We start from the raw sequence: 14734 nt of genomic DNA on the forward strand, positions 1-14734 counted from the left end.
ATATTAGGGTAGGGTTTTATTTATTTATTTTTTTCTTGAATCCCATCAAGGAAAGAATAATTAGAAGGAAAGCATTTTCTGGTAGAAATGGAGACTTTTGGGTCTTCTCCAAGTCTTATGAGATGTCATGCTTACGGATTAGAGGATGGGGAAATGTGCACCACCCTTGCATGTCAGTCTGAAGACACATCCCACTCCATTGAATGCTGTGACCTAGGACACAGAACTCAAGATTCCAACACGACTGAAGAGTCTCACCAAGGAGTCTCTGTAAATACTAAATCTGGCCATTGTGCTTTTTACAAGCCTGTATTTGATATGGCTGATTTTTTTTTTCTTCTGTAGTATTTAGGGCCAGGGAGAAAATGATCTTGACATCTTGGTCAGATGGCAGAGATGAACTGGCACATTTGGATGTATAGTTTATACCTTGTCAGAGAAAACTGAAACTTTGTTAAGAGAAATCATTAAGTTTGGCCTCCAGATCCTTCTTTCTCCAACTCAGAGCAGTTCTCCTAAGTGGCTGATCTTGGGCATCTTGGGGATCTAGAGCTTGGCTGGTTTTCAGTTGAGATATAGTCCTTCTGGGATCCCCCAAACAGCTTTGGCCTCACAGATTCCCCACCCCCATGCCTTCAGAACATCCTAAGACCTTCTCCAGCTAGCTCAGCTAGATGAGCTGTCATAGAAGCCACAACATGGGGCTTTGTGGTGATAGCAATTCAGGGCACCAGAGTGACATCTGTATGGAACTGACCCTGTATTTTCTAACCAGTCCACAAACAGGGAAATAATGGGGAAATCTATTACATTACATACTTTATTTTGATTTTGTTTTTAGCATTTCCCTTCAGGAACTATGCAAATTATATTTAAAAGGGAAATAAAGTGAAAAGAAGAGGTGCTGGTATAATGAGTAAGAGCACTGTCTTTAGTGATACACAGACCACGGTTCAAGTTCTACTAGGTGTTGGCTGAGTGATCTTGAACAAGTTACTTATTCTCTCTAAAGCTCGGTTTCCTTGTCTATAAAATAGGACAGTTGTATAGCCGGGCGTTGTGGCGAGCGCCTGTAGTCCCAGCTACTCGGGAGGCTGAGGCAAAAGAATCGCTTAAGCCCGGGAGTTGGAGGTTGCTGTGAGCTATGTGAGGACACGGCACTCTACTGAGGGCCATAAAGTGAGACTCTGTCTCTACAAAAAAAAAAAAAAATAGGACAGTTGTGGGGCTGAAAGGGAGAACACATATGGTAGGGTTGATACAGTGCTAGTTCTCAAGGAATATTATTTAAATATCCTGATTTCTCCAGCAGGTAAGAGGTTGAACCAAATACCACTGAAGTGCCCTCCTACTTCAAAAGAGTAAGTTCATGAAACAGATAGTGAATATCTGTACTCAACCTGTCCCCATGCCAGGTAAGGCATGGGGCTATAAGGGAAATACTACATATAAGCAATACATAACCCCTGACTTCAAGTACTATGGTTATAAGTAATAATATCTTAGATTTTATATCTTCTAAGGTTGACTTTTGCACCTTTGATCCTCCAAACAAATCTGTGAAGCAGGTGGTCTTATTCTTACTCAACTAATGAGACAATTGAGGCCCAGAGGGTGTGAGCCACATGCCCACTGTCCACTGCTCAGGAAACTCAAATGGGCTTGATGCACACCTTCTGCCCCTGAGGCTGGTTTCATTTCTCTTCTGCAACCAGTCATTGTGGATACAACAGTGCTTTTCAGACCTACAGAATCCCATCCTTTCCAACCTATGCTCTTCCCTCCTGTATGTCACACTTGTACTATGTCGCATTTCAAGGGTGAGCCACAAAACAAGGTAGGTAAACCCACTTTGCTTGAAAGAAAATTAATACACCAGGAAAAACACAGTTATTGCTGGAAGTCATCACAGAATTTCTTATATACAGTGGGCCATATTATGAATCATAATGTAACAATGACTTAAATGGCACTGGCAGACCAGGCATCTTAGAAAAAGTTCAAGATGGCTGACTAGAGACATGGAGCATCAGTTCTCAGAAGAACCAACTTTACAAGTGAATAATCACAATTCAAATAGAATATCAAGGAGAGCCCAGAGGAGAACCCATGGGAAGAAGCTGGGGCACAGAAAGAGAAGGAAACAAGAGGCTGGCAGAAATTGGCCAGGAACTCCAAGGGACCTGGTATTTAATGGAAAAGGCAGGTGGTAGTGTTTTGGTCCTCTCCCCTGCATAGACTGTTGGTATCCAAACTGTCAGGGAGCCCCTCACCCCTTGAAAACCTAAATGCTAGTGTAGATGGTTGTATGGGGGCTTTTCGAGGGCACTGTACCAGACTATGAACTTGTGCCAGGTCACTTGCCCTCCCCCTGGATGTAAGTGGTGGCAATGGGGCACCCTATTTGGGATGTAACCATCAGAGGGCTGTGTCCTCCTGCCCAGGGAACTTCAGCCCTTGTGTTAATTGGAACTATGCCCACTCAGAGGGCAACATCTTCACAAGGTTGGCCGGACCCAGAGCAACTGCATGGTTCCCAGTGGTGTAGCTCTTAGGGGAAAGGAGAGTGCAGTGTGCCAGTGAAGACATGCCTTGGGACAAAGAAAACTAGAGTATGTGCTTTCCCATGCCCAAGAGCTCTGTGCTCATAGAGAATGGCAGTGCTGCTTCAAGCTTCCAGCAGCACCACGATGGCTCTATACATCTCTGCAAGGGAAGAGTGTGATTCCATCCCACTGGCAGAGCAACATCAGTGCTCAGGTCCTCTGCCTGCTGCCACAGACACAACTTCCCATGGGAAGTTAGTATAGGCATCCTGGAGGATGGCCTTTCAGGGGCTGTTAACAGTGACTGCATCCTCACTGCCAGTGTGCCCACCAGGCCCAGGCTTGTGCAAAAGACAGGCTCCCTTCTCCCCTTTACAATGAGTTCTTGCAGTGGAGAGTAGGAGAGCGTGTGCCTTTTGGCTGAGGAAGGAGATCCCACACCACAGCCATGTTGGTGGTGACCCTTGGGGCAGGTGTGTATCATGACCTTCAGCTACACTGCAGCCTGGAGATAGTGGTGTGGGATCAGAGTGGGCATAGCAGGGAAACATTGTGTTCCTGTCTGCAAGGCCATGGTGCTAGGGAAGTCCCCTCCTCTATCCAGTTGAGACACCTCAGTGCATTTCCCTCGGGCTGCCTTGCCACCCTTATCAGGGCTGGTGCTTTTACTCACCATGGGGGGACCCAAAGGCAGACTTTCACAGTCCAACACCACCCAGATTTGTTTCCCTCTTTGAGGTTCATCAAGGAGCTCAGGCCACTGTGCATTCCACAAACAAGCCCATTGCCTGAGGCAACAGAGAGCTTATGGCAAACAAACACCAAGCATAGACTCCACTCTGCTGCTGCCGCTGGCTCTGACTGACCTTCAAACCCCACCTACTGACCTTCCGGTCAAACTGCACAACTCAATACAAAACCTGCTGACACAAATGCAAAGCCCTTGGGAATGAGATATGCTTTTTGAGACCTATGCCACCCTACCACTGCAGGAGACTATGAGCCTGCTCTCACACACCCAGTACACTGCTACTGCAACCAGCATTTAAGAAAGCCACAAGGCTATCTATAACCAAAGAATTCACACAGAATCTTTGCCACTGAAAGTACCCAGAAGAAAAGCCAAACAAGCACATACAACAAAAATTATAGTCACATCCTCAAGGGAAAACAATAAATCCCATTCAAACAAAAGTAAATTGAAATGTAAGAAGAGAAGATAGTTTCTCCAGATGAGAATGAACCAGTGTAACAATTCTAAAGGTATGAAAAATCAGACCGTCATGACACTCCCAAAACAATAACACTAAATCTCTAGCAATAGACCCTAATGAAATTGAAACTTTTCAAATGCTTAAGAATTGAAAATACTGATATTAAAGAAGCTCAAGAGATCTAAGAGAAATTTGAAAACCAATATGAAGAAATCAGAAAATCATGAATTCAGGATATGAATGAGAAATTTATCAAAGAAATAGATACATAAAAACAAAGCACCTACTTCTGGAAATGAAAATTTCATTGACACACTTATAAAATATAGTTGAAAGTGCCAAGCAATAGAAACAATATCTCATAATTTGAAGACAGGTCTTCTGAAGTAATCCAGTTAGATGAAATTTTTAAAAATAAGAAATTTTTAAAATGAACAAAGACTTTGAGGGGTATGGGACTATGTAAAGAGTCCAAGTCTGTGAATCAGAAGTATTACTAAGGGAGAAGAAAAAGCAAAAAGTATGGAAAACCTATTTGAAGAAATAATTGAGGAAAACTTAACCTAGTCTTGCTGGAGATTTAGACATCTAGATATAAGAGGCTCAGAGAACTCCAGGGAAATACATTTCAAGGACTTCACCAGAACATACAGTCATGAGACTATCAAAAGTCAACATGAAGGAAAAATCCTAAAATCAGTAAAGTGTCTAGTCACCCATAAAGAAAATCCCATCAGACTAACAGTGGACTTTCTGCAGAAACCATCAAACCATAAGAGATCAAGGTCCTAGTGTCAGACTTCTTAAAGAAAAAAACGGTCAACCCTAAGTTTAGTTTTGTATCCTGCTAGAATAAGCTTTATAAATGGAAGAGGAATAGTCATTCCCAGACAACCAAACACTGAGGGAAATTGTCATCATTAGATGGAGCATCCCTAGGAGTTCTAAACATTGAAATGAAAGGTTGATACTTACCATCATAAAAACACATGAAAGTATAAAACTTACAACTTTTATAAAACACACAAATAAGGCTACAAAGCAACTAGATAACAATCAACATGATAGGAACAAAATCTCATATATCAATATTAAACCTGAATGTAAATGGATTAAATGCTCCACTTTTAAAGATATGGAATGATTTTTTAAAAATTGAGCCAACTATGTAACTATGTGCTGTTTACAAGAAACTCACATTACTAGTAAAGACACTAATACACTGAAGGTAAATGGGTGGAAAAAGATAGTCCATGCAAATGGAAACCAAAAGTGAGCAGAAATTGCTATACTTATATCAAGTAAAAGTTTAAATAAACAACAGTAAAAAAAAAAAAAACAAAGTTAATATATAATGATAAAAAGGGATCAATTCAAGAAGAAGAAAATATAACAATCCTGAATATATATGCACTCAATGCTGGAGCACCCAGATATATAAGACAGATATTACTAAACCTAAAAAGAGGCAAACAAATAGTGGGGGACTTCAACCCTATTGACAACAACTAGATAGATCACTAAGAAAATTTACAATGAAAATTAGAGTTAAAGGGAAGTTTCTAGCATTAAACATCTTCATCAAAATAAAGAAATAAACCCCTCCCCCCACAAATATCAACATAACATTGCACCTCAAGGAACTAAAAAATAGAACAAGCCAGGCACAGTGACTGACACCTATAATCCTAGCACTCTGGGAAGCCAAGATGGGTGGATTGCTTGAGCTCAGGAGTTCCAAGACCAGCCTGAGGAAAAGCGAGACACCACCCCCCCCCATCTCCACTAAAAATAGAAAAAACTAGCTGGGTATTGATTATGGCAAGCACCCATAGTCCTAGCTACTTGGAAGATTCAGGTAAGATGATTGCTTAAACCCAGGAGTTGTAGATTGCTGTGAACTATGATACTACAGAACTCTTCCCTGGAGCAACAGAGTGAGCCTCTGTCAAGGAAGGAAGGGAGGGAGGGAGGGAAGGAAGGAGGGAGGGAGGGCAAGGAGGAAGGAAGGAAGAAAAGGAAGGACAAGCCAAACCCCAAACTAGCAAAAGAAAAGAAATAGCAAAGAACTAAATGAAGTTGAGACCCCCCCCCACCACCACAAAGGCTCAACAAAATGAAAAGTTAGTTATTTGAAAAGATAAACAAAACTGATAGCTAGACTAGCTAAGAAAAAAAGAGAGAATATCCAAATAAAAGCAACCAGAAGTGTAAAAGGAGACATTACACCTGATACCACAGAAATACAAAAGATCATCAGACTTTGTATGACCAACTCTATATGCATATAAACTGGAAAACCTAGAGGAAACCTCCCAAGATTGAACAAGAAAGAAATAAAAATCCTGAACAGACCAATAAAAAGTAGTGAGAAGGGATAAAATCTCCCAGAAAAGAAAAGCCCAGGTCCAAATGGATTTACATCTGAATTCTACTAAATATACAGTGAAGAACTGGAATTCTATTGAAACTGTTCAAAAAAATTGAGGGGAGGGACCACTCCCCAAGTCATTCTATGAAGCCAGCATCACTCTTACCACAAAGCCAGACAGGACCTAAAACAGTGAAACTACAGACCAATATCCCTGATAAAGATGAATGCAAAAACCTCCAGCAAAATACCAGCAAATCAAATCTAACAACACATCGAAGAGATAATACTGTCACAGTCAGGTGAGTTTTATTCTAAGGATGGTTCAACATATGCAAATCAATAAATGTGATTCACCACATAAATGGAATTAAAAAACCACACAAATAGGTGCAGAAAACTATTTGATAAAACTTGGCATCTCTTCATGATAAAAGCTCTCAACAAACTAGATTATAGAAGGAATATATCTCATAATAACATATATAACAAACTCACAGCTAGCATCATATGAAATGGAGAATAGTTGGACAACATGTCAAAACTGGTCAAAAGAGACTGAAACAGGAAAAAAAATCATTTAAAGTTGAAACTAGGTGAAACAGGTCAAAACCATTCAATACCAGTTCAAACAGGTTGAACCACTCAATACCAGCTGAAATACAATTAAACTGGTCAAAACCAGCTAATCCCAGTCTCAACTGGCAATAACTGCCTCAACCCTGCCAATACCAGCTGAAATCAGTCAAAACCAGTTGAAACTTGTCAAAACCTGAAACTGGTTGAAACCAGCTCATACTGGCTTATACTGATCAATACCATCTGAAACTGGTCAAAAGTAGTCAAAACTGGCCAAAACCAGCTAAAGTCTGCCTAAATCATTCAAACCCAGCCAGAACCAGCCACATCTGTTTGAAACCAATTGAAGCCAGTCTTTCCTGATCAAAAAGTCAAAAACAGTCTCACCCAGTCTCAGCTGGCCAAAACTAACAGAAGTTAGTGTACACCAGTTGGTCAAAATCAGTCATGGCTGGCCAATACCAGTCTAAACCAATGGTGGCTGGTTGTGATCAGTCAAAAGTCATGTAAACCAGTTGTGGGCACTCTGAACCTAGCTAAACCAGCTTTCGCAATTTCATTTGCAACTGATGGAAATTGCTCTCTACGTGTCACAGCTGGTTGACAATGTTCTAAGCCAGTCATAGCTTATCGTAGCCAATTAAGGCCAGTCGAGGCTGGTTACATCCTCCTGATTACTGTAAACAAAATGGTAGAAGTATGCACATTCTCGTAGAATCTACATCCTCGTGTAAGCTTTCCACAACACTGACAATGTCATATGTTGCCAAAGACATTGCTGGTAGGAATACAAAATGGTACAGCCAATTTGGAAAACAGTAGGCAGTTTCTTACAAAACTAAACATGCTTTTACCGTACAATCCACAGTCACACTTCTTGGTATGTATTACAATGAATGCAAAACTCACGTCCATACAAAAACCCACACGCAAATACATACAGCAGCTTTATTTGTAATTGTTGAAACTTGAAAACAACTGACATGTCCTTCAGTAGGTGCATAAAACAATGGTTATTATTCATCGCTAACAGAAATGGCTAACAAGCACAGAATACATGGAGGGACTTTAAACATACATTGCCAAGTGAGAGAATACAATCTGAAAAGGCGACATAATGTAGTTCCAACGACATGACCTCCTGAAGGTAAAACTATGGAGACAGTGGAAAGATCAATGGTTGCCAGGAGGCGGGGGTGGATGGAAGGTGGAGAATAAGAGAATGAAATTCCTCTGTATGATACTGTCATGGTGGGTACCTGTCATTACACATTTGTCAAAAATCCCTGCATGCAGAACACAAAAAGTGGACCCTAGTTTTTACTTTAGTAAATAAACAATAATTTTTAAAGGTCTTTAACTTTACAGCCATAGGTTACAGAAAGGGATGCAATTTATTGGACATATTTCACATTTTTCCTATGAGTGATTAAATATTTAAGCACCATAAAATTCAAGCATTTCACATGTATGTGGCAGCCAGCCTTGGTGGTTTAAAATGCATTATGCAGAGTTTCTAGCAGATAATAACAGTGACAATTGCAAAGGAGTGATTTTTAATGTCAATTGTTTGTTCCCTACAGGACTTAACGGATAATGTCACTGCAGGAAATTGTGATAATTTTTGTGGTACGGTGACTTTGAGAATTGAAATAAAACAGCATTCCCAAAGACATTAAGAATTGGCCACATATAAATAACTCTAATCAGTAATTTATATACCCTGTGAGAATCATAATATAATTCTACTGTGTAAAAGACTCAGGGAATATTTTTCATATCAAATCGTTTATTTTAAATAGAAGATGTGACTGTAATAAATGTATGATGACTGCTATGTTCTAGACAGATAATTTAATTGTTGACACAAGAGTAGATGCTATGTCCTATTTCATAAATAAAGGGAATGAAACTTAGGAAGTTGGCAAAACTCACCCAGAGTAACACAGCTGGAAAGTGCTAGAACCAGATTCAAACCTGGGTTCAACCGACTCTCCAGTTACCAAATTATTTTAATGAGGTGAGAGAAACACAAATCTAGTATTTCCTGGAATATATAAAACAATTGGCTTTATTATAAGAGGTTCAAAATAAAATGTTCAATTTAATTTCTTTTTTTTTCTTTGAGACCAGGTCTTGCCCTGTTGCCCAGGCTGGAGTGCAGTATTACAATCACAGCTCACTGCAGCCTCGAACTCCTGAGCTTTGCTCCCAAGCAGCCGGGACTAGCAGCACACCTGCCACCAGGCCCAGCTACTTTTTTTTTTTTTTTTTAATTTCCCATAGAGACAGGGCATCATTATGTTGCTCAGGCTGGTCAAAAATAAAATCCTTGATAAAATTCAATTGTAGTGGACCATTCCATGGACTATTTTTCTAAACACCAACAACATGTATACAAACTTTGTAGAAGTAATTTTGTCCTACAAAGGCATTAAACTATGAGGAGAGACATATGATAGCATGAGTTAAGTCATGTCACATTACACCAAAGGATCTATCCATCAAATCTCTCAAGTCTCATCATTTCTGAAATTTCAGTTTATAGAAAAGTAAGAATCTATTTTGGGAGGGGTGGGGGAGTGAAAAGCCAGTTGAAAGCTTATCACTCCCCACCCCCAAATAATATGTTGAACATTCAAATATTTTCAAATAAGGAATGGGTTATACTTATTCCCATCTCACCAATGAAGACCTTATATGCAGAACTGAGCACCAAATGCCTCAAGATGGTTGTGGAATTGTCATTAACAAAAATAATTCAGTGTCCATGATGTGCTCAGCTTCCTACGAGGCCTTGGACATAAAAACAAACAACAACAACAACAACAAAAAATGAGGAAAGCATGGTCCCTGCCCTTGAGAGGCTTACAGTTTGGCAAGGGAATGAAGGAAGTGTGCCGAGACATCAGAGGAGCAGTGGGAAACGGGAGAAGGGGGACAGCTCCATTAACTGTACTTGGAGCAGCAACAGGGGATCTGAGTCTCCCCGGGAGAACTCAACACCCAACTCAGTCTTTAAAGAAAAGAAGGTGTCTGCCAAGGAAACTGACCTGAAGGAGGACATTGCTGGTAGAAAGGGCAGGGGCAACGTCACGGAGGGACTGGGAGTGCTCGTGGAACTGCACAGTTCATCACGACAAGAGGTACTCCTGGTGGTAAGGCTCAGACAGTTCCCACTGGCCCCTTCACCCTGTGTGAAGTCATGACTTCATGGCAGTAGAATCACTGAAGGATTTTGATCCAGTGGATAACAAAATGAAGTTTGGTGGATCTGAGCTGATGACTGGGATTGGAAACTGTGGACATCAGTAGGGAGATTGCCAGTGCCAGAGTAGAGGTGGTAGACAAAGGCGGTGTTGGGCAGGTGCATAAGGCTGGGAGGGCACACAGTCCACAAGAAGCGGGGACTCAGTGTCAGTGTGGGGAGCGTGGGAGCAGAAGGAAAGGGCCTGCCTGGATGAATGGGCTCCACGAACTGAGAATAAAAACCCAGAAGGGAATATCCCACTCCTCCAGCAAGAGCCATCTAGGTGCATACCAACCAACAAGGTCGGGGAGAGCCTTGGGAAGGAGGGTTTGGAAAGGATCATCACCAGTAGTAAGTTTCTAGGAGAACAACGTTGAGACTTTGTTCATCACCTTTAGAGAGAAAAGATATATTATTTTATTTAATTTTTAGACAGTCTTATTCGGTTGCCCAGGCTAGAGTACAGCTGTACCATCATGGCTCACTGCAGCCTAAAACTCCTGGCCTTAAGCAATCCTCCAGCCTCAGCCTTCCCAAATGCTAGGATTAAAGTTGAGAGCCACCTCACTCAGCCAAGAAAGGAGATTTAAAACACATTGAAAGCACCAGGTGAAGAAAATACTAGCTTAAGATAACATGTTCCTCTATTCCAAGAAGTTATTTTTCCTATCGTTCTGCCTTTTTCACCACTTAAATTACTTTTTCAAAATCAGAGGGTACTGTTTGTGCTGCATTTTGAGAGAACTCTTGTGATACCAGCATTGAGAACAGTCTGATATTTACTATCTCAGCCTCAATGAGGAGTACATTTTCTACTTACAAAACTTACTAAGGTAATACTCTAATGCCTAAGTTAGTATCTAGAACAATTTAGCAAGCAAGATGTTTCTGATGTTCCATTTACCATCCTTACCACTTCTCAGAAAGTGTTCTCACACTAAGTTCCCAATGAATAGCATGAACTTTTAGGAGGCTGAATTTTGGGTGATAGATACATTTTTTGGACGAGAATTATAATTACAAACAAGGCTGAAATTGACTTAAATTTCAGGTGCTCAAAAATATTTAACATGCCATAGCACCGTTTAAAAAATATTAAATGAACAAGGAAATATTCTGCTACATCAAGAAAATATTTCATCTTAACATGTACATTTTTATTTTTACTGGAAAATACTCTTAAAATTAATTGCCATCCCAGAGGCAGCTCATACCCCATTTGAAATGTGTTTTTCAAGAGCTCATTTACTAATCAACGTTTGGCAAGGAAAAATAGTCTGATAAACAAAATCTTAATTGAGCTTTTCTTCTCAAGCTCACTGAAACTAAGCAGGAGAAATTTTTAGTTTTTTCCAAAATGCCTTCTTTTTAGATGAGGAAGGCAAGTTTCCTACAAATCTTTCCCAACAAACCTTTTGATTTTTAGGATGAGACCACTGAATTCCTAGCAACATAGAAAAGGATTGTTTGCTATCCAGAGAACTTACTCATTATAAATCGACACACCTTCTAAACTTTTACAGAAAATACCTAATGCCAAATGTCAAACTGCTGTCTTGGTACAATACTGATAAAAATTTATTTTTAAAATTGGCAAAATGGAATGCTCCTGAAAAATAAACAACCAAAAGAGAATAAAATTCAAATTGTAGATTGTCTTTGTTTCATCTAAAGATTGTGCCGTGTCTTCCTGGTGGGCTGACCATGACTTAAATCTTCTTACCTAAGTTTAATTAAGTTGCCCTTAATTTTCTCCCAAGTGCATAATGATAGCTCTGTCATTCCCCCATGTGAGCTGCCATTATATGTGTGAAGGAAAAGGGTCCATTGTGAGCTGCGAGGAAGCTCCACGGGTTCTCTGGGGGAGGGGAGTGAACTGCTTTGTATGAACCACATGCCGGCTGGAGTAAGCCCCATGGTGCTTCAGTCCCATTAGCACGCAGGCACCAAGGACACGCCGGACCCCGACTGGGAAAAAGCAGTCTGTCTGGAAGTTCCCCGTGATGGGGAGTCAATTTTTGTGAATCACTACCTTAATATTCATTAATAGCTTTTAGGCTCTTAATCCCTTATTGAATATATTTTTTTCCATAATTGCTGCTTTTCAAAAGGATTGCCAAAGTAGGCATTTCTATTCTCTGAAAAGTGCAGAAGAGAACATAATGTTTTATATTCATCTGTGATGTGTTTATGCTAATGTCACATCTCTGGAAAACAGCCACCGGGGGCCTTCCTAGCATAATGATTCATTCTGCTTTGAAACTGAAACATTAACACTAGCAGTGTCGATATTCTTTTTTTCCTTTTTATAAATCTCTTTGGGTCATGGTTTTACAATTATTTAAAGTGCATGGAAAAATAGATTACAGAGGAAATCATTTTGAAATGTTGACAGTCTCCACTTTCTAGTTTCATTTGTTGACCTGTTCATTCTTTCCTGTAACTTCCATCCAAAAGCCCATTGTATTTTGGAGTAATTAACTTCGGTTGTTTGAGGTAAACAATGAATGAAGTTTTCAGTAATATAATTTGTAATCTGGCCGTTACCATCTACTTGCCTTCCCGTGAATCAGTATATTTTTAAATAAGGCCAGCTCTTCTGTCGCCCTCAGTAAATAAGATTCATCTGCATTGGTAAGTCCAAATAAAACCGTCGGTGTTGTGCTTGCTTAGTCTATAAGGAACAGAAGACTGTGGAAATAGCCATGATGAACCGATGGAAAGCTGGGAAAGGGAGTCCAAGATGAGCACCATCAGATCTCTTAGGACAGCCTAGGTGGTCTTAGCGCCCTAACCAAGTTTCTCTTGGCCATGCGCTGGCGCATTTCAAGTTCTTTAGCTATACTTCACGCAGACCTGGCACCTGCTGATTTTCTGGCGCTGGGCTTGGCTTTCTTTTAAGGTGTCTGGTGACGGGGCAGAAGAAAACTGCAAGTCTGGTTTCACCGTTGTCAGCCAGAAGCTATACTTGTTTGCAAAAAAGTGGCAAGTTCCCTGGCGGCCTTGACACTCGAGGAATGGTGCTGCTCTGAAATCTTCCAGGCAGCTGCCAGGTGACATGAGGGCTTGTCCTCCTCCTTGGTCCCCAGCTCCTGTGTGCTACCCAGAAAACAAGAGAGAATTCAGGGCTCAGACACTGGCAGACAATCACAGACCCAATCAGAGGCATGCCCAGTTTTGGGCTTGATTTTAGCATTATTTCATAAAGAACAAAATACAGTCTGCTAAAAAGGAGCAGTAGTAAGCATGTTGGGTGTGCTCACCCAATGGAGCCAATTTCACCTATGACTGGAGCAAATCCAACCAAGTGATTAAAAAAAAAAAATTGACAATTAAAAATAGATAATAGCCCTGCCTCACAACAGGCTATGGTTTGCAGTGGCCTTCACGTTGTACCCTACAGTTGTTTGCACAGTGTACTGAATTACAGCCCAGCCCAGACAGAAAGGGCAAGAGAAGGTTTTAGGAAATGGCAGGTGCACCAGGGTTCAAAGGCAGGGGCCTCACCATCAGAAACGAGTAGCCAATCCAGAGGCTCCTCCAGGTTCGTGGACACGGGGGAATGGACTGGTCCTGGCTGTGCACTGCCACGGCCTGGGCTGGGGCCTCGCACACAGCACAGCGGCTGACGTAGGGGCGGATCTCCTCCTCTGAGAGCGGCCTCATTGGGAGCGGTGCCGCACTGGCCAGCCAGTAGGACCTGTCATTTCTCCGGGCATAGTGGCATGCTTGGTGGATGTTGCAGTAGGCGAAGGGCAGCGTGCTAAAGATGGGAAGGCAAGATCCTGCCAGACCTTGGGAGGGAAGAAGAGACGATCGGTGTCTGGAGCAGCTTGTACAGGTGTGGCCCGGCAACCTTTCTCCACCTGGCTTTCGCAGACTTGTGTTCCTGGTCTGGAGCCCTCACCAAAACCCACTTCCATGGGGTTTCTGCTACCTCCCAGGTCCCTCATCCCACACTCATGGGCCAAGCCCCGGGCTGGTGCTAAAGGTGAGCACTGAACATGCCTGTCCTGGCCCCGAGGGAGCTGGATGAGTGAGCCAGCAATGAAAACACATGACAGGCCCTGGGCGACAGGTATGGGGCACAGGGACCTCCAGGAAGGATAATTGGAATAAGTGATTTTAAGTTAGGACTTGAAATATGAAAAGGGTTTAGCCAGGTTTAGAGACGGTACGGTGACCATTCACGGTGCAGAAGCCAGAGCAGGAGAGAGGGCCCAAGATAACGGGCATGGAGCTCGCAGAACTCAGCCCAGTTCAGTTGGGAGGATGGAGGGGAAGGTGTCTGTGCATCTGTCTGTCTCAGCCCAGAGAGAAATCAGGCCAGAAAGTGTGGGCTTTGTCAGTCTTGTTGAGGGGGTCGGACTTTATCCCAAGAGTTCTAAAGAGCTTTAAGATGTGTGCCCTGGCTAGACGAGGGCAGGAGAGGCGAGACTGGTGGTCGGAGGCTGGGCAGGAAAGAGACTGATGTGAGGAGGAGGAGGAGAGAGAAGGGAACAGGGGCAGATGTGGAGCCTTATCCCTTCCTTTCTCCTGGGCTTGAAGAAAGTAGCTCCCTGAGCTCCCCAGGTCAGGGCTACTCCCACGAGAGAAATGCAGGTGTGCGGCAGCTGCCACGCCCAGGCCTGCACTCTGCCCGCCCTTCCTAACAGCTGGAGTCACGGCCCACCCGCGACAAGACTCACCTTGTCATCAGCTATGCCTTTGGCACGTCCCTCCTTGCAGCCACCACCCCAACCACCATGGTCTCGGAAAGACAGTGTGTGCCCAG

General features: G+C 42.1%; 1 protein-coding gene across 12 annotated transcripts in view; it reads right to left on the minus strand.

The window, feature by feature from the left end:
* Positions 1-7174: 7174 nt before the first annotated feature.
* COL4A4 (collagen type IV alpha 4 chain) overlaps positions 7175-14734 on the minus strand; it is a 122932-nt gene continuing 115372 nt past the window's right edge. For 9 of the 12 annotated variants that reach the window (XM_053598290.1, XM_053598292.1, XM_053598286.1 and 6 more), the window contains 2 exons: positions 13468-13754; positions 7351-13059 (listed from right to left, as the gene is read on the minus strand). In XM_053598290.1, coding sequence (XP_053454265.1) covers positions 12796-13059; positions 13468-13754 — 551 coding nt within the window. In that variant the 3' untranslated portion in view covers positions 7351-12795. Of the gene's footprint in view, positions 13060-13467; positions 13755-14734 lie in introns of all 12 variants that reach the window. The other 3 variants (XM_053598295.1, XM_053598296.1, XM_053598298.1) reach the window with 3 other exon arrangements.

This window comes from Nycticebus coucang, chromosome 7 (assembly GCF_027406575.1).
Source record: "Nycticebus coucang isolate mNycCou1 chromosome 7, mNycCou1.pri, whole genome shotgun sequence".
Taxonomy (NCBI): domain Eukaryota; kingdom Metazoa; phylum Chordata; class Mammalia; order Primates; family Lorisidae; genus Nycticebus; species Nycticebus coucang.